The 18939-nt window shown below is 35.4% G+C and overlaps 1 protein-coding gene across 1 annotated transcript in view; it reads left to right on the top strand.

The window, feature by feature from the left end:
- LOC103255339 (brefeldin A-inhibited guanine nucleotide-exchange protein 1) overlaps nt 1–15643 on the top strand; it is a gene marked incomplete at its 3' end in the record, with an annotated part of 78802 nt that extends 63159 nt beyond the window's left edge. Inside the window, exons 12-19 of the mRNA XM_008053302.1 lie at nt 673–812; nt 920–1028; nt 1675–1876; nt 8077–8188; nt 9276–9481; nt 10074–10158; nt 13783–13954; nt 15492–15643. Coding sequence (XP_008051493.1) covers nt 673–812; nt 920–1028; nt 1675–1876; nt 8077–8188; nt 9276–9481; nt 10074–10158; nt 13783–13954; nt 15492–15643 — 1178 coding nt within the window. The remainder of the gene's footprint in view (nt 1–672; nt 813–919; nt 1029–1674; nt 1877–8076; nt 8189–9275; nt 9482–10073; nt 10159–13782; nt 13955–15491) is intronic.
- Nucleotides 15644–18939: the final 3296 nt, after the last annotated feature.

The following is an 18939-nucleotide window of genomic DNA, read 5'->3' as shown; positions in this document are numbered from 1 at the left end:
GGCTGTTGGGAGTTGATGAAGGGAGAGCCTTCAGGAATGGGATTAGGGCCCTTCTAGGACCCAAGGAACTCTATTTTCTTTCCTACCATGGGAGGACTCATGGAGAGGGTTCGATCCATAAACCAAAATGCAGGCCCCCACCAGAGACTGGAACTGTCAGCACTTTGATGTTGGACTTTTCAGCCTCCAGAACTGTGAGAAATAAACTTCTGCTGTTTACAACCTGATTGATTTGTGAAATCTTATTTTATATATATATATATATATATATATATATATATATATATATATATATATATATATGTATAAAAATAATTTGTGTGTGTGTGAGTCTCATTCTGTTGCCCAGGCTGTAGTGCATTGGCTGTGGTGACAGCCTCAGCCTGCTGGTTTCAGGTGATCCTTCCACCTCATCCAAGTAGCTGGAACTACAGGCACGTACCACCATGCCCAGTTAATTTGCTGATTTATTGTAGAGACGGGGTCTCGCCAAATTGACAGGGGCTGGTCTCTAACCCCTGGGTTTAGGCAGGCCTCTTGCCTCTGCCTCCCAAAGTGCTGGGATTACTGGCGTGAGCCACCATACCCGACCTGTTATTGGATATTTAAAAGGCCAAATGTACTCATCTCCTAGATTAATTTTGTTAAAGTTAATATGTTTTATTGTTACAGATGCTCAAAGTGTAGTGGATATTTATGTAAACTATGACTGTGACTTAAATGCAGCCAATATATTTGAAAGACTAGTAAATGATCTATCAAAAATTGCTCAAGGAAGGGGCAGTCAAGAACTTGGTATGAGTAATGTTCAGGTAAGAACTTTAAAAACATTTTCAAATTTAAGCTTAACCAAGGTAGGGCCATGTATTTTCCTTAAAAGATCTTTTTGTTTTTATTGTATTTTTGAATTATTTTGTAGGAATTGAGCCTAAGGAAAAAAGGTTTAGAATGCTTAGTGTCCATTTTGAAGTGTATGGTTGAATGGAGTAAGGATCAGTATGTAAATCCCAACTCTCAGACAACTCTTGGTAAGGTGACATTTTCGGCTGTAATTTTTCATCATTTTAAGTAAATGATATTTTGGAGGGTAGTTGCAGGTGTCATTAAACCAGTTTCATGACATGATTATTCATTTAACTGATGTGGAAATATTCTCTATGAGTTAAATAGTTTTAAAATAATGAGTGTTTCATTAGTTATCCAGACTATTTCTTCTTTCTGAATCTTTCTAGCAATATTTTGAATATTAGATAAAGTAAAGCTATATCTATGCAACTTTGTTATAAGATAGAGGAAACATGAACAAGCTGGTACGTTTTAAGAAGGTTGAATTGTTCATCTGTGTTTGATGTTAATCATCGCTCAGAGAGAAACTCATAGCAACAGGGCTACACTGGTGTTATTGAAAACTATTCCTCATGAGGAATGAGCTGAGAGCAGAAATCCAATGGATACTCACTACTGCAACTGCAAAAAGAATCCTTCCTAATGGTACATACTGTATATGTACAAATTACTGTGTTTTCTAATATCTAAGCATATGGTTTACGATGCCACCTAATAGTTTATTTGTATTAAATATATATCTAAGCAACATTGAAATGCCTTGCCTTGTTTGAGAAATTATGGTTTTTTTGAGAGAATAATGTACTGTATTAGTTTTTCTTCTTTCAGGTCAGGAAAAACCCTCAGAACAAGAGATGAGTGAAATCAAACACCCTGAGACAATAAACAGATATGGAAGTTTAAATTCCCTGGAGTCAACATCATCATCAGGAATAGGCAGCTATAGTACACAGATGTCTGGCACTGATAATCCAGAACAGTTTGAAGTCCTGAAGCAACAAAAAGAAATAATAGAACAAGGGATAGATTTGTAAGTGTCAAGGCTTAAGGAGAAATGTTATTGAATATCCCTCTACCAGTGCCCTGCCACCCCTTCCCTGGGTTCTCTACTGATTATTTTTATTCTCTTCTTATTATCACTTTATGAGCAAAATGAGGGGTAGTTGTCTTGGTTCTGAGAATTGTAGTGACTCCTTATTCAGCCCCCTTTGTTCTTTGCAGTCTAGTCCAAATAGATTCTTGTAATTCCCAACTACCGTTGTCATATACATTAATTTTTTTCACCATATTATGAGTGCTGTCGGTGAGCATCACCTGTACAGTTTTGCATTGTTTAGGACAGTTATGAAATCTCCCATTATATTTTCGAATCATATGACAACTCAAAAATTTAAAGTATGAATCTCCTAATAGCTAGCATTGCTCCTTTACAGGTTTTATTTTTTCTCCTCCTGTTGGGTTACAAATGTACTGCTCTTGTTGTTGATATACTCTTGTTATTGAGTTCATTTTTATATGTTGATAAAGTGATCACCTCTTTTTTTAGCCTGGCTACTGTACCAGATCCTCGTCTTGTAAAATCAATTTTCCCACTAAGTTTGTGATATCTGCTTGTTCCTGGACTATTTCATTTGTGAATACCCCCATCATTCCTTCCTTTTTCTTATTGCCCATCTCTCCTCCCTCCCTCCCTCCCTCCCTCTCTTCCTTCCTCCCGTCTCACTCCGTGCCCAGGCTGGAGTGCAGTGTCACACTCACCACCACCCTAGCATCGACCTACTGGGCTCCGGCGATCCTTCTGCCTCAGCCTTCCAGGTAGCCAGAACTACAGGCATGCGCTACTACACCCGGCTAATTTTTTATTTATTGTAGAGACAAGGTCTCGCCAAGTTGCCCTGGCTGATCTCAAACTCGTGGGCTCAGGCAATCCACTTGCCTCAGCCTCCCAAAGTGCTGAGATTACAGGCTGAGCCACCATCTCTTCTTTCAAAGAGTGCCGTAAGGAAAATGATGCTGGCCTTTCTGCATGGATCTAGCTACTGTAAATTAAAAATTTTCCTTGTATATTTACATGGTTTACTCCTTAACGCTATAAAGCATTTCTTTCTGATTCTTAAGCAGTGCCTTTTGGTGAATGTTAAGGTGTATTTTTTCCAGTGTTAATATGAAAAACAATTTTAAAAAATGTACGCAAATCCTGTTATAAAATTATAAAATCTTACAAAATTGCCTCAGGAAATAGCCATCAATACTTCATTTATTTTAAGTGTTCAGTCAGTATTTTGAAGTCCCATCTGTTCCAGAGCTTATGCAAAGTCCTGGGAAAACTAGATTAATGAAGTAGTCTTTCCTTTTGAGGTGCTCATGGTCTAGTAGGTGTAAACAAAAATGCATGTTAAAATTCTACTGATCACTCAGGAAACACTGTTGATACTTGGAACTATGTGCCAAGCACCATGAAACACTGGTCCTTGTATTCAAGATTATAGTCTAAATATGGATAAAATATTTATTTAAAAAATAGTAATGTGTAAGGTCTGTGAAAGAGTGTTGTACAAAGTAAGTGCTGCCAAGGTATGATAACTCTGAGGTGCTTGAGAAGTAAGAGGTCTTTGCAGGGGAGGTCTCCCCAACTTCCAGTTCTTTTCTCAGCTACTAGACTTGTTTTTTACTCTGTACAGATATTAATAAGAATCCTTTAATGTATCTGTGTTCTTAATACCCCTTTTCATACCTGTTTTGATGATGTCATCACTCTATTCTGTTTTCCTCCTACCTTTCTGACCATACCATCTCAATCTTGTTATGGGTGATTTTTATTTTCCTGCATACATCTTAGCATTGCCAGTTTCTGTTCCTCGTCGCTTTTCCAAAATCAGCCCCCTCAGTACTCCTACCAAAACCAGAAGACAAACAGAAATCTCTGTTGTTTCTCTATTTCTTTTTTATACTAGTGACCCCAAAATGCTACTAAATTAATAAACTAGAATCCTGGGAGTCAGCTTTTCACTTCACTCTTGAATAAAATCTGTCACTGAATCCTGTTGATTCTAGTTCATAAATGTCTCTGCAATCTAGTCTCTTTTCTCCATCTCCCACAGCTGTTCTCACAAACCATCAACATTCCTGAACTAGTATAATCTTTTAATTGGCTTATCTTCCTTTGGTCTTTTTCATTTTTCATACTTAACTAGATATTTCTTCCCTCTCTTGCTATTAGAGAATAAACCCAGAGCTGCTTATGATAGCATTGTAGTACTTTCATGATTTGGATCTGTTGGGCTCTAAGCTTCATTGTCTGACACTTTTTTCTTTCACCTTGTCTTTCCAGCAACAAAGAACTATTTCTTATAATATCATGCCATCTTGTTCTTTCATGTTTTAGTGTGGCCTCTTCTTTACTGGGATGTGTTTTGTTATTGTTTATAAAAGATGTAAGTGTTCTTCGAAACTCAGTCCCAGAATCACCTTTCCCAGGAAATACATTGTCACCATCTCAGTTAATTTGTCACTTCTTCTGGTGTGTCATTCTCTTACCTGTAATCAAATTACTTAATCATCTTACCTTGTGAATACATCTATTTGTTGCATTTTTACTATTAAACTTTAAAATTGTATTCCTTTCATTACAGTGAAAGCTTCTAGAGAGCAAAGATTGCTTATCTCATAAAAATATTTGATTTTAATGAATGTACGTGGTTATGGTAGAGTAAGAACTTGACAAGGGGAATAATTAGGACAGAACAGAGACAAGCATTACAGACAAAGAAAATGGCATGTGCAGCACCACCAGAGACTTAAAGGAAGAACATCTTGAGAACTGTTGCTCAGTATGGCAAGGGCAGGGTGGCGTGGAGGAGCAGCAGGAGGTGAGCTGAGAGCATTGAGTTGGGTCTAGGTTACAGAAGGCCTTCTTCTCCATGTAAAGGAGCTTTTTCTTCTCTTGACATTGGCTTGCTAGTGAAGCATTTTGAGGAGAGGAGTGGCATCATCAGATTTCTATTTTGTAAATACGACTTTGCTGCCAGCCTGAAGGATGGATTAGAATATGGACAAAACAAGATAGGGAGACAGTTTAAGAACTCTGCAATAGTAGTGCAGGTGACAGGTAATGACAGACAAAAGTAACAAAAGTAGGGAGTAAATGATTTGTAAACGAAGAGGTAACATTTTGAATTGGGTCTATAAGCATGAGGGAAAGTACCCCTGTGAGTGGACCAGTTGAAAGGCACTCGGAGGAATGGACTCTGAAAATATGTTTAGGGAATGGACTATGATATATGGGAGTAGATGAGAGAGAAGGGAGTAAGAGATCATTAGGAGCTATAGTGAGAAAGGTTTTGTGTGCCAGTCTAATCAGTTTGGACAAATGAGCCAAGTTTGCCTGAGGAATAAGGCGAATATATATGCAAAGTACAAGTATGCCTCAGATACTTGTACTTTGAGAGAGATTGTGGGCTTGGTGCTATATTACCACGATGAAGTGAATATCGGGGTAAAGTGAGTCACATGATTTTTTTGGTTTCACAGTGCTTTTAAAGTTATATTTGTGCCATGCTGTTAAGTGTGAAGTAGTATTATGTCTAAAAAATGTGCATACCCTAATTTAAAAATACTTTATTGCTAAAAACTACTAATGATAATCTGAGGCTTCAGTGAATTATAATCCTTGTGCTAGTAGAGTGTCTGGTGTCTGTTTGGCTGTTGATTGATCAGGGTGGTGACTAGGGTGGCTGTAGCAATTTCTTAAAATAAGACAACAGTGAAGGCACCAATTGACTCTTCTTCACAGAATATTTCTGTGTAGCATGTGATGCTGTCTGGTAGCCTTTTACCTGTGTGTAGTAGTGTTTTCAAAATTGGAGTCAGTCTTCTCAAACCCTGCTGCTGTTTTATCAGCTAAGTTTATGGAGTAGTCTAAATCCTCTAAATCCTTTGTTTTCATTTCACTAATGTTCACAGCATCTCCATCAGGAGTAGACTCCATCTCAAGAAACCACTATTTTCACTTACCCATAAGAAGTAGCTCCTCATCTGTTTTAAGTTTTATTGTGAGATTTCGACACATCTTTAGGCTCTGCTTCTAATTCTAGATCTCTTTCTATTTTCACCATGTTTGCAAATTACTTCCTCCACTGAAGTCTTAAACCTCTCAAAGTTCCATGTGGACTGAAATCAACTTCTTCCAAACTTCTGTTAATGTATATATTTTCACCTCCTCCCATAAGTCAAGAATGCTCCCATAAGTAAGGAATGCTCCCATAAGTCAATAATGGCATCTAGAGTGGTAAATTTTTTCCAGAAGGGTTTTAGTGTAACTTTGCCCAGATCCCACAGAGGTTTCACTCTCTGACATCTATAGCCTTATGAAATGTATTTCTTAAATAATAAAACTTGAAGGTTAGCCAGGTGTGATGGCTCATACCTGTATTTCCAGCTACTTGAGAGACTGAGGCAGGAGGATTGCTTGAGACTAGGAGCTGAAGACTAACCTGGGCAACATAGTGAGACTCTGTCTCTAAAACAACAGACTTGAAAGTTAAAATAACTCCTTGACCAATGGGCTGCAGAATGGATGTTGTGTTAGCAGACATGAAAATTATATCAGTCTCTTTATATGTCTCCATCGGAGCACTTGGGTGACTAGGTGCATTGTCAGTGAGCAGTCATCTTTTGAAAGGAATCTTTTTCTTTTTCTTTCTTTTTTTTTTTGAGCACTAGATCTCCATATTATGCTTCAAATATTTAGTAAACTATGCTGTAAACAGATGGTGCTACCATCCAGGCTTTGTTTCATTTCTAGAACTTAGACAAAATATAGTTAGCATATAATTCTTAAGGACCCTAGGAACTTTGGAATGGTAAATGAGCACTATCTTGTACTTAAAGTCACTAGCTACATTTGCCCCCAACGAGAAAGTCAGTCTGTCCTTTAAAGCTAGACATTGACTGCTCCTCTCTAGTTACGAAATCCTCGGTGATATCTTATTCCAATAAAAGACTGTTTTATCTACTTGGAAAATCTGTTGTTTGGTATAGCCACCATCACCAGTGATCTTAGTTAGATCTTTTGGATAACTTGCTGTACTTCTTCATCAGTATTTCCTGTTTCCTCTTGCACTTTTATGTTACAGAGATGACTTTTTTTTTTCTTTATGCTCATGAACTAACCTCTGCTAGCTTCCAACTTTTCTTCTGTAGCTGCCTCACCACTGTCAGCCTTCATATATTGTAGACAGTTGGGGCCATGCTCTGGATTAGGTTTTGGGTTAAGGGAATGTTGTGGCTGGTTTGATCCTCTTTCCAGGACATTAAAGCTTTCTCCGAATCAGCAGTATTCCTATCATTTGTGTGTTCACTGGAGTGGTACTTTTAATTTCCTTTAAGAACTTTTCCTTTGCATTCACAACTTGCTGTTTGGCTCAAAAGGACTAGTGTTCAGCCTGTCTTGTTCAAGATGCCTTTTTCACTAAGTTCAGTCATTTCTAGCATTATTTAAAGTGAGAAATGTGCAACTCTTACTTGAACACTTAAAGGTTATTGTGGGGTAGAGAGCAGTCAGAACACACATTCATTAAATTAAGTTCATCATCTTATGTAGACGTGGTTTTTGGCACCCCAGAACAATTACAACAGTAACATCAAAGATGACTGATCACAAAACAGCACTACAGATAAAATAATGGTGAAAAAAATTTGAGAATCACCTAAGTGTGACACAAAAGTGAGCACATGCTTTTGGAAAAATGGTTCCAATAGACTTGTTCGATGCAGCGTTTCTGTAAACCGTCACTTTGTTTTTTTAAAAAAAAAAAACAAACCACTATCTGCAAAGTGTAATAAAGTGAAATTCAATAAAACAAGGTTTGTCTATATGAGATATTTAGTATTCACAGACCACTCTAAGTTCATCTACTACATGACATTGTTTCTAATAGTCTAGTTTACCATTGTTGATATGAATTTTAAAAAATACTGTGCTGCAGCAACCAGCCTGAAATTATTCATGTCAGTGATAAAGATGGCCTTCCATTTGAGACTCATTTAAAAAATAAAAATAAAGAAGACTATGCACAATGTAATCATTTTGTACATTCATGTGTTGATTCTATTAAATAAGCTCCTATTTTCAAAGTGCTGTTAGAAAAACGTACTGTGGTTTAAGATCTTTTCAGGGAATACAAATGATTTTCTATTTTTAATGTGTTTATTAACTTTAACATCTCCTAGATTTAATAAGAAACCAAAGAGAGGAATACAATACCTCCAAGAACAAGGTATGCTTGGCACTACACCTGAAGATATTGCCCAGTTCTTACATCAAGAGGAAAGATTAGACTCTGTAAGAATACAGTTTTATTTCATTCTAATCTTTTCTTCTTCTTTAAAATTCTTAAGTTAACAATACATATTGTGGGACTTTTAAAGCAATTAAAGCCTAAAGAATAACCTTGTTATAATATAAATATCTGTAGTTAGCCCTCCATATTTGTGGGTTCTGCATCTGTGGATTCAGCCAACCATAGATTGAAAATATTCAGGAGGAAAAAAATAAATGGTTGCATCTGTATTGAACATGTACAGACTTTTTTCTTGTCATTATTCCCTAAACAGTACAGTATAACAACAGCTTATATAGCATTAACATTGTATTAGACGTTATAAGTAATCTAGGAACAATTTAAAGTATATGGGAGGATATATGTAGGTTATATGCAAATATTGTGCCATTTTATATAAGGGACCTGAGCATTCATGGGTTCTGGTATCCAAGAGGGGGTCCTGGAACCATTTCCCCATGGATACTGAGGGATGACTGTGTGTGTGTGTGTGTGTGTATGTGTGTGTGTGTGTGTGTGTGTGTGTGTGTGTGTGTGTGTGTGTGTGTATGTACCATTTCCCCATGGATACTGAGGGATGACTGTGTGTGTGTGTGTGTGTGTACCAGGAGTGCCCATGGATACTGAGGGATGACTCTGTGTGTGTGTGTGTGTAGGGATCCTGGAACCATTTCCCCATGGATACTGAGGGATGTCTGTGTGTGTGTGTGTGTGTGTGTGTGTGTGTGTGTATATACCAGGAGTGCCCATGGATATTGAGGGATGACTCTGTGTGTGTGTGTGTGTGTGTGTGTGTGTACCAGGAGTGCCAAAAAATTGTAAACACATTTTAAGCGATGTATGCGTTACTTTTCTAAGTCGAATCAAATTACAGTAGCAATGTGGAATATGACATTTGCTCAAAAGATGATATTAATCAAATGAATGCTAGCAAAACAGTACATTAAACTTTTCACTTCCTGTTTGAAATTGCTAACTCTGTAGTCAAAAACCTGTAGATCTGACAGATTTTTCTGCCTTTTAAATGACTTTGTGGTGAATGTAACATGCCATTGGCAAATCAATTTCTATCTTCTGTTTTTACTTTAGACTCAAGTGGGTGAGTTCCTGGGAGATAATGATAAATTTAACAAAGAAGTCATGTATGCATATGTGGACCAACATGACTTTTCAGGAAAAGACTTCGTTTCAGCCCTTCGCATGTTTCTGGAAGGATTCCGTCTTCCAGGAGAAGCTCAGAAAATTGATCGATTAATGGAAAAATTTGCTGCAAGATACCTAGAATGCAACCAAGGGTAAATAAGGTTCAAATGCTTAATATTGTAAAATTATTTCATTTTACTTAATTATTTGTTTTGAGTTGGGGGTCTCACTCTGTCACTTGGGTTGGAGTGCAGAGGCATGATTATGGCTCACTGCAACATCAACCTTCGGGGCTCAGGCAGTCCTTCCGCCTTTGCCTCCCAAGTATCCGGGAGTACAGGCACGTGCCACACACCTGACTAATTTGTTTTTGGTAGTGATAAGGTCTTGCTGTGTTGCATAGGCTGGTCTCAAACTCCTGAGCTCAAGCAGTCCTCCCATCTCAGCCTCCCAAAGTGCTGGGTTTACAGGCATGAGTTACTGTGCCTGGGCTTCAAATGCTTATTGGTTGTCAGCTATATCCAAGACACTATGTTAGGAAGCATCCAGGGATTTAAGAAATAATAGGACATAATCTCCTGTCTTAAAGAATTTAGATTTTCTATAATCTGGAAGTAATAAAAACAAGTCATTAAAAATTGTCATGTGAGATATTGAGAGAGAAAATTAAAGTGATATGGGATTTGAGGTGACTTATTTCATAAAACTGTAAAAGTTTATAACACAATACATTTATTTTTCCAGACAAACCCTTTTTGCTAGTGCAGATACTGCTTATGTTTTGGCTTACTCAATTATCATGTTGACCACAGACCTTCACAGTCCACAGGTAGGTGTTACTCTAAGTCAGTTTTATAATCAGTAGTAAAAAAGTAAATACCTTTTTTAATTCAATAAGTGCTGGTTGAAACTTTAATCTGATTCAGTTAAACCAATCACCAAATTGAGGTATGTACATTTTACTTGAGGTGGTATACATTTTACAAAAGCAATTTCTGGTAGTAATTCTAATTAGACTTATAGTTATCTATAAAATATATCTATATTTGTCAGTCTCTGATTGACAACTATATAAAGCTAAAGAAAAATTTTGATCTAAAAAAGTATTTATACTTTTTTGGTCTTAGGTCTCCTCTTGCTATTTGTCGCAACATGGAAAAACACCACATATAAATGAACTTTTAAAAGTGACATTTCAAACTTAAACAGTAGAGAGATTAGTATAATGAACCTACATGTCCCATCACCCAGCTTCCACAGTTAGCAGCTTTTTGTCAATCTTGTTCTGTCTACATCGCTTCCTTCCCCTAGGTAATTTAGAAGCAAATGCCAAATATCATGTCATCTACATTTATTTTACTATGTGTCTCTAGAAGAGAGGTAAATTATCTTTATAAATTAACTTATTTGCAAGAATTTCTTTGTACTTCTAGGGGTAGATATCTAATGATCTTATTGTTTTTAGGATGTAAAATAAAGTGTATAGTTGCTAATCTGAGATGTATTGGAAAAATAAAAATTTATGTGAAGTTTGAGATTAAACTTTGCTATAGTATTTTTTGTGTCTGTTTTGGGCTATTTAAGGAAAGGTTGATATAGAAAATATACCAAACATAAAGTGGGGGGTTATATATGAAGTTAATCCTGTCTTAAACACTAGAATTGAACAACTACATTTACCACAGATTTACTTGCTTTTATATAGGATTTTAAAAAAATTATCTAATATTTTAATAATGTAAGATTTGCCTTTCCCATATTATTGGCAATATAGTCAAAGCAGCTTACCATCTGGTTTCTTATTACCCAGCATGATTATTTTTTCCCATGGTTTTATAAGGCAGTCCACAGGTAATGATTTATTTAGATAACTTTGCATCAGCGTTTTCAGCCTGATTTTTCATCTGATTTTCAGTCTAAATCATAGTATTTATAACCTAGGCTTTATATATCTTTGGTTTTAGAAGGTTATACTTTTAGAGACATTTGGTTCTATAAATGAATAAGGAATACTGTATACATCTGTGCCATGTCTTTCTCTCCATCGTGTTATTTTGAAGAAATATTAAAAATTCCTTTTGTATCTTTTCTTAAGAACCCAGCTTATGATAAATTTTTGAAGGCATACCATTTAGGGAGCACTATCTTGAGAACAGTGTCCTATTTCAGTGTAATAGTGCCTGTTTGTAGAACATGTGCTTGAAGTCCTTGTCTAGCAGTGGCAACTGCTTGTTGTCAGCCATTCTTTGTCAGCCTGCTGCCTGGCATGTGCTAATATGCAGCCTGCAGCTGTGGAACAGCTTGGCAATTCTTGTGAAGCTAAGTAGCCTGTTAGAAAATTGAACCCATAATTGTGGCCCTAGTTGATTTAGTTAAGAACCATGTGAACCATACCAAATGACAACACTTTAAAATACACGTAATTTTAAAGGAATTTATTAAAACAATTCTCATTTTAGTTACTTTCAAACTTAAGATATAGGTGAATTTGAACAAGCCATTTATGTCCCTTTTTCACTTAGAATATTTATAATTAGGCTACCTTTTACGTATAGTGTGAGTGAGTCAGTGATTTTTTTTTAACTTTGAGGTATATTTAAAACATGCTTAATTTTTGGTGTACATTAATCAGCACTAGTAACCACCTGCTTTTAGTGACTTAAACACTAAACAGGCACAGTTTAATTTAAGCATGTGAGAATAAAAGTCAAGAGTAGAGTGTTTCATAAAAGATGTCAGACAAAGAAAAGTAGGATTGGATTTTACATGGTTTCCAGAATCATATTGTGGCAAGTGTTCTGTGTGAAGCAGTGTGCTTTATTTTGGGTGCCTGAAAGCAAAGTATTCTCTTATCTCACTTTTGGGAGACCCAACCCATATCCACAGACAGTTAACTGCTATTTTAGATTTTTTTTGTCAAGACTTCCCTTTTCATCTGACTGGCATGATGATATGTTCAAAATTTCCAGGTGATTGTAATCTTTTGTTGTTGACGTCTTATTGGCAGCACTTGTGTGGTCTTTTATTGTGTTATTCCTGTTTTTCAGTCAGAACTTTAAAACACCTTTCTTTCTTTCATATTTTTTAGTGCCATACCTCAAGATGAGCTTTAAAAGTTATAATATGATAGTTTTATTCCCTTAGTTACATTTTAATACTTTCATAGTAAGATTTTTACATTTTTATAGGTAAAGAATTCCTACCATTCTGTGTGATACATTAGAAAGATGCTTACAGAGTAATCTGAAGTAAATAAGTGTGTGTATTCCAGTTATGTTTTCTGAGTAGTCTGGTTTCTCCATAGTTTTGTTTGTTTTTTGTAGTGAGATAGAGTAAGCAACATGGGGCACTAATTAAACACATGTTATGCATTAGACACTACACTAAAAGTCTGTCCATGTGTTATCTTATTTAATCTTCACATACACTTTATGGAGAAAGTAATGTTATTATGCATTTTTTACATAAAATGCATTAGATGAGGTAACTGAATCTTCTGCCTCAGCCTCCCGGATAGCTGAAACTACAAGCATGCCACTGTACCCAGCTCTCTATAGTTTTTTTGCAAGTTTTTGATTACTTGTTTGCTTGATTGATGTTCTTTGTGCATTCATGTAAATTTTACAGGAACCTTATCTTTAGAGTTACCTTAAATTCTTTATGGAAGTTGGTAAGAATATAAGACTTCAGGTTTTCTCTGGGTTTCTGGAGATACAGTGTAATCATTTTGGCTGTACTAGTTCCCAAGTTTGGTGATGGGCTACCATGTTTCAGACAATCAAGCTTGTATTTCAACAGCTTTATCAAGGTACAATGTAGGGCACTCCTGTTTAGGGTACTTGTAATCAAGACAAAACATTCTCAATTACTCTGATTCTCCTGGTGAAGAAAAAACAAACATTCCAAGGATACTTTGCACAGATCACCTAGTATAATTCAGGTGCCACAGTGACTCCTCAGTCAGAGAGATTATTATCTGTTTTTTTTTAAATTTCAACTATTGTTATTCGTACATCAATTGTTATATAAAATGAGTTTTTAATTCATTAGCAACATGTTTATATTCTTTCAAACTAAGATATGAATGTTTTTGATAGCTTTATGTTTCTAGTAATTGTCATAACCCTTTTTAAGAGACTGCAAGAGCTCTTAAGCTTTGGGTAAAACCAAATAATTTTATTATCCAGTCTCCTTCCTTTCTTAATGCTAACTACTCATGTCCACATCACATCAGAGCAAAGTGAATTAGTTTATGCCAGAATGAGTCTTTTCTATATTGCCTTCATTTTCTGTGACTTTTCCCCCCCATTTTTATGTATGTTTTGTTGAATATTTTTTTACTTCCTGTCCTCAAAATATTTATATAATACTCATATAAGAGTATTCAGATTCTTAAAATACAAGAGAAACGTTTATGTTAATTTTAGGAATTATAACGATTTTTCATATCTAGGTTAAAAATAAAATGACAAAGGAACAGTATATTAAGATGAATAGAGGCATCAATGACAGTAAAGACCTTCCTGAAGAGTATCTATCAGCCATCTATAATGAAATAGCTGGAAAAAAGATATCAATGAAAGAAACAAAAGAACTAACAATCCCTACAAAATCAAGTAAACAAAGTAAGTATTCAAATCAGCTAAATCCTGATTGTTCAAGGGGGAAGAGTTTTTCACTTATAGCTAGACATGGTGGCACACGCCTATAGTCCCAGCTACTCCAGGAGGCTGAGGTGGGAAGATGAACTGGGAGGAAGACCTGAGCCCAGGAATTCAAGCCAGGCTGGACAAAATAGTGAGACTGTCTCTTAAAAAATATATAAATATATAATTTAAAGAGTTTTTCTCTTGATTTGGAATAAAGTAACCATTAAATATGGGTTAGACTATGTTTTGATGAGCAGCATTATAATATATAATTTGGTAATATGATTGTATTTTTTCCCTCCACATCCTGAAGAAAGATAACACTGACCAACTATTAATGGAAAGTGCTACATAATATGCATATGTTAGTGTACCTTTAATATATATTCGTCCATTTAGCAGTTAACCTCAGCAAGGATTTATAGGTCAAAGAGATTGGTTGGACAATGCCGATAGTCAAGACTTCAACTTTGTTTTTCTTTCTCTTCATCCTCAAGCAGCACGTTTCCATTTGTTCATCTATTATTACACATAAACTGAAGCTGGAAGTAGGGGTGATTAGAGAAGATGGGGAGGATTGGGGTCATGGGTAGATCGTGGAGTTGGAAATCATCACTTCAAATAGTCCATAAATTGTGTCACTTTAGAGTCCCTAGATTTAACTAGCTTTAGGAGCCAACTGTGAACCCATTTCCATTCTAACACTGTGTATGTGTAGATAATGGTGACTAAATTAACTGAAATCTGATTATAAGAATGAGGTGAGGTTAATGACTCAAGAATATAACAATAATATAGAAAGAGGATTCCTGCTTTGTGAGCAGTTCTACTTGGAAGTGAAATCTCAAGTGTGTACAAATAGCAAAATTCTAGTGACAGGTAATAAGCAATATTATATATTATATCGTTTTCATATCCCTCTTTCTCTGCCCTGTTTTATACATGGTGGTAGGAAATCAGTGATAAGCCAGAAATGGGAAGGAGATGGTCTTATGCTAAAAGCACTAAAATTACCCTGAAAGGTTTGGGCCAGTTGTTTTCATGTTAATTCAGGAGCTGTTATTCAAGCATATGTGGTACAATGATGCCATTGCCTTTTACCTCTCTTTTGCTATTTTTCTATTTCATATTTAAGTTGTTTCCCTAATACTTTAAGAAAAATTCAATGGGTGTTTTAGAATATTTACAATGTTGTGCCAACCTCCACCTCTGCCTAGTTCCAGAACATTTCATTACCCTAAACTAAAACCCCAAACCCATATAGCAATTACTTCTCATTTCCCCTCCCTCCACCCAATAGAAAACAGCAGTATACTTTCTGTTTCTATGGATTTACCTAGTCTGGATATTTCATGTAAGTGAAATCATACAATATGTAACCTTTTGTGTCTGTGTTCTTAGGATAATTTTTAATTAGTGCTAATTACTGGTGTTTATTATTTGTTAGTAAAATATCAAAAAAGAATTCTTAAATGCTTTATATTTTCAATACTAATAGTGTTTATTTTTTCAGATGTAGCCAGTGAAAAACAAAGAAGACTTCTGTATAACTTAGAAATGGAACAGATGGCCAAGACGGCTAAAGCACTCATGGAGGCCGTAAGCCATGTACAGGCACCTTTTACAAGTGCAACACATTTGGAGCATGTGCGGCCCATGTTTAAGGTTAGAATTTCTAGTAATTTTTTGTTGCAGTATACTTTTACAAATCATTTTGTTCAGCGTATTTTTACATTAAGGAAGTATGATGACACAGTATATTAGTGTAGACATAGAAGCTATAACCGTGTGGTAGATATAAATTTTCTGTTATTTAAAGAGAGCAGGAAGAGTTATACAACTATGAGTAATAGGTCTGTAATCTTAGGAATTAGGAATATAAAAGTTTCTAGAGAATATCCTTAATTCTTGGCCTGGTTTTTTCTAAATGAGTTATACTCAAGCCTTTGGAGTTAACTCAGGTTTCAAAGTGATCATGTGGTTCTTGCTTTCTACCATTGCTTTGGGCCCAGGAACTAATGTGAGGGTTCTGAGTATGCCTGGAGCCCAGAAAGTAGGGTCAGGAACAAAAGGAACACGATTTGTGTTTGCGAGTTGATTTAATAAGAATGATATTTACTGTTTCTTTGAAATGCGATTTCCCATTCTTTCTTCATTCTGCTATTCTTTTATTCTATCCTTTTCCAAATTCCAGAATGAGTAAGCACTGCATTATAAGGGTTATAGGAAAATGGAGGGGAGTCTAAGTTTGAAAAGAGAAAGTGGGTAAAGTATATTGCAGTTCATGCGACAGTATGGTAAGGTCATCTGTGAGTTTTCATTCTGATTCTAACTACACGTATGTATGGATAGTAAAAGATGACTGTAAAATTTCTGTGCTTTCCTTCAGCTCTAATATATAATTACTTCTACACCATCTTCAAGGTTTTTGAGATATGGTATTTCTAAAAGTTGATGAAGAATTATGGGATGAAAGTGAGGGGGCCAGGGAGATAATGTTAAAAGGAATAGTACAGTGGAACTGACCATATCTTTTGGAATAACACAGGAAATGATGTTCAAATTAAAGAAGCACCTTTGCTCTTTATTTTGAAATAAATTTTACAAAGTGGCTTTTTGTTTTGTTTTAAATATTCTCATACCCTTACTTTTCTTGGAGTGAAGAGTATAGAAGAATAAGGAGCCAGCTATAACTCTACCACTCAGGAAAAAACTTGTGCGATTATGTTTCTATGCTACTTTTTTGTCTTAATTAAACAGTTGTGATTCTACCATGTATTGAATTTTATATCTTGCTGTTTCTCATACAAGTAATTTACCAATTTTATAAACAACTTTTGTGATCTGTTATCTAGATTAGATGTTGTTTGTTTAAACATCCTCCAAACTAGAATTAAGACTCCTCAGGCATCATTTCCACTTTTATAGTCCTCTTACCTGTTTATGGAGGCCAGAGTGATCTTTTAAAATATAAGTGAAATGCCACCTTCTTTCTCAAAGCTCATCATTGTCTCTGCATGGTACAATAAAACCTAACACACCCACAGCATCTGTAGACCTGAGGTCTGGCTCCACCTGCCTCTCAACACCATTACTAGATCTCTTCTCTCTTGCTATGCTGCAGGCACACCAGCTTTCTTCAGTTTCTAGAACATCCTAAATTCTTTTCAGGGCATTTATACAAGGTGTGTCCTTTCTTTAGAATATTCTTTCATTCTTTGCCTAAGTGGTCTCCAGTTTAAATATCATCTTCTAAGAGAGTTCTGCCCTGACCTCTCTAATCTAAATTAGATCACTTTTCATAACATCCTGTGCTTTTGTTTCATTATTTTATAATTATTTATTTCTGTACAGATGCTCCTTGACTTATGGTGGGGTTATATTCCAAAAAATCCATTGTTAGATGAAAATATTATAAGCTAAAACACATGTAATATACCTAACCTTCTGAACATTTTAGCTTAGCCTCGCCTACCTTAAATGTGCTTAGAACACTTTCTGTTAGCCTACAATTGGACAATATCATCTAACACAAAACCTGTTTTATAATAAAGTGCTGAATATCTCATGTAACTTTTTGAGTATTGTACTAAAAGTGAAAAACGGAATTGTTGTATGAGCACCATCGTAAAGTTTGACAGATTGTAAGATGAACCATTGTAAATCGGGAACTTTCTACATATCCATTATTTATACATTTACAAGGTAAGGGATTACCTCTGTTCACTTCTTTCATTGTTAGGCATATGTCCTGACTTGTGGTAAATGCTCAATAAATATGTGTTACCTAGGAGGAAGGAATGAATACTAAATTTCTAGAATGCGATTCATAATATTAAGGGATATAAACATTTTAAAGAATTTTTAAATGTATTGCCAAATTGTATTCAAAGGTTTATATAGTTATAACTGGATAGTTTTACTGTTGTCCGAGTATTATTTAGATGTAATTTGAGAGGAGATATCATTGTCTTGGTTCCTAGTGGAGTTAAGCATTTTTTTCACTGTCTGAAGAACTATTTGTATTTCTTCTTGTATAAAATATAGCACAGGTTTCCAAATCGACATGCTGTTTCTTTATAATAGGATGTGTAATTTGCTTTTATGTATTTCTTGTAGTTTATAATTATTGCGCTTTATGTGTTTCTGACAGCTTCTCTCTGTAGTGACAGCTCAAATATTATAGATGAAGAAATGTAAGGTTTAGAGAGATTAAATAAGTGGTAGAAGCTGGGCACAGTGGCTCATGCCTGTACTCATAGCACTTTGGTCAAGGCAGGAGGATTGTTTGAGGTCAGGAGTTTGAGACCACTTGGGCAACATAGTGAGACCCTGTTTCTAAACTCAATCAATCAGTCAATAGCACAACTAGGACTAGAATCTAGATTTTATGGTTTATGTTCTTTCTTTAGAGATTACAAACTTTTACTTCTCAACTTTCTGAAGTTTAAACAAAGCTCTGGGTAATTTTGTTTTCCTTGGTAATGCTAAATGCTTTATAGATCTTTTAAATATTCCAGTTGTCATTTCCATAACATGTTGGTATAAACATTTTTCATGTTTGTGGTTATATGGCTATGTAATTTTGCTTAATGATTATTTATTTAAAGCAGTTGAATACTCTCACAGCAGACATTTCAAAGTTAGGTGTTTCATTAGGATTTTCAGTAGTCAAAAAGTAGGTCTTGTTTGTCTTATATTAGAGCTTCATTAGGTAAAGTTTTTTTTTTTTTTACATTATTTGATAGTTTGCTATGGAATATTAAAAGTAATTTACAGCATAATTATAAGGTCATACATATACAGAGCACTACAAAATTTTAATCTGCTTACAATAAAGTGACATTAGGTTTCTTTATATATATATACATATCAATAGTTTTTATTTTGATATTGTGGGGTACAGTTAAGGGTTAGGTATACAAATATGCTTCGTTCAGGCACCCTTGTTGATAAGGGGT

This window comes from Carlito syrichta, unplaced genomic scaffold (assembly GCF_000164805.1).
Source record: "Carlito syrichta isolate Samal-C Ts95f unplaced genomic scaffold, Tarsius_syrichta-2.0.1 Scaffold288042, whole genome shotgun sequence".
Lineage (NCBI taxonomy): Eukaryota > Metazoa > Chordata > Mammalia > Primates > Tarsiidae > Carlito > Carlito syrichta.
This window is presented reverse-complemented; position numbering and strand designations above follow the sequence as displayed.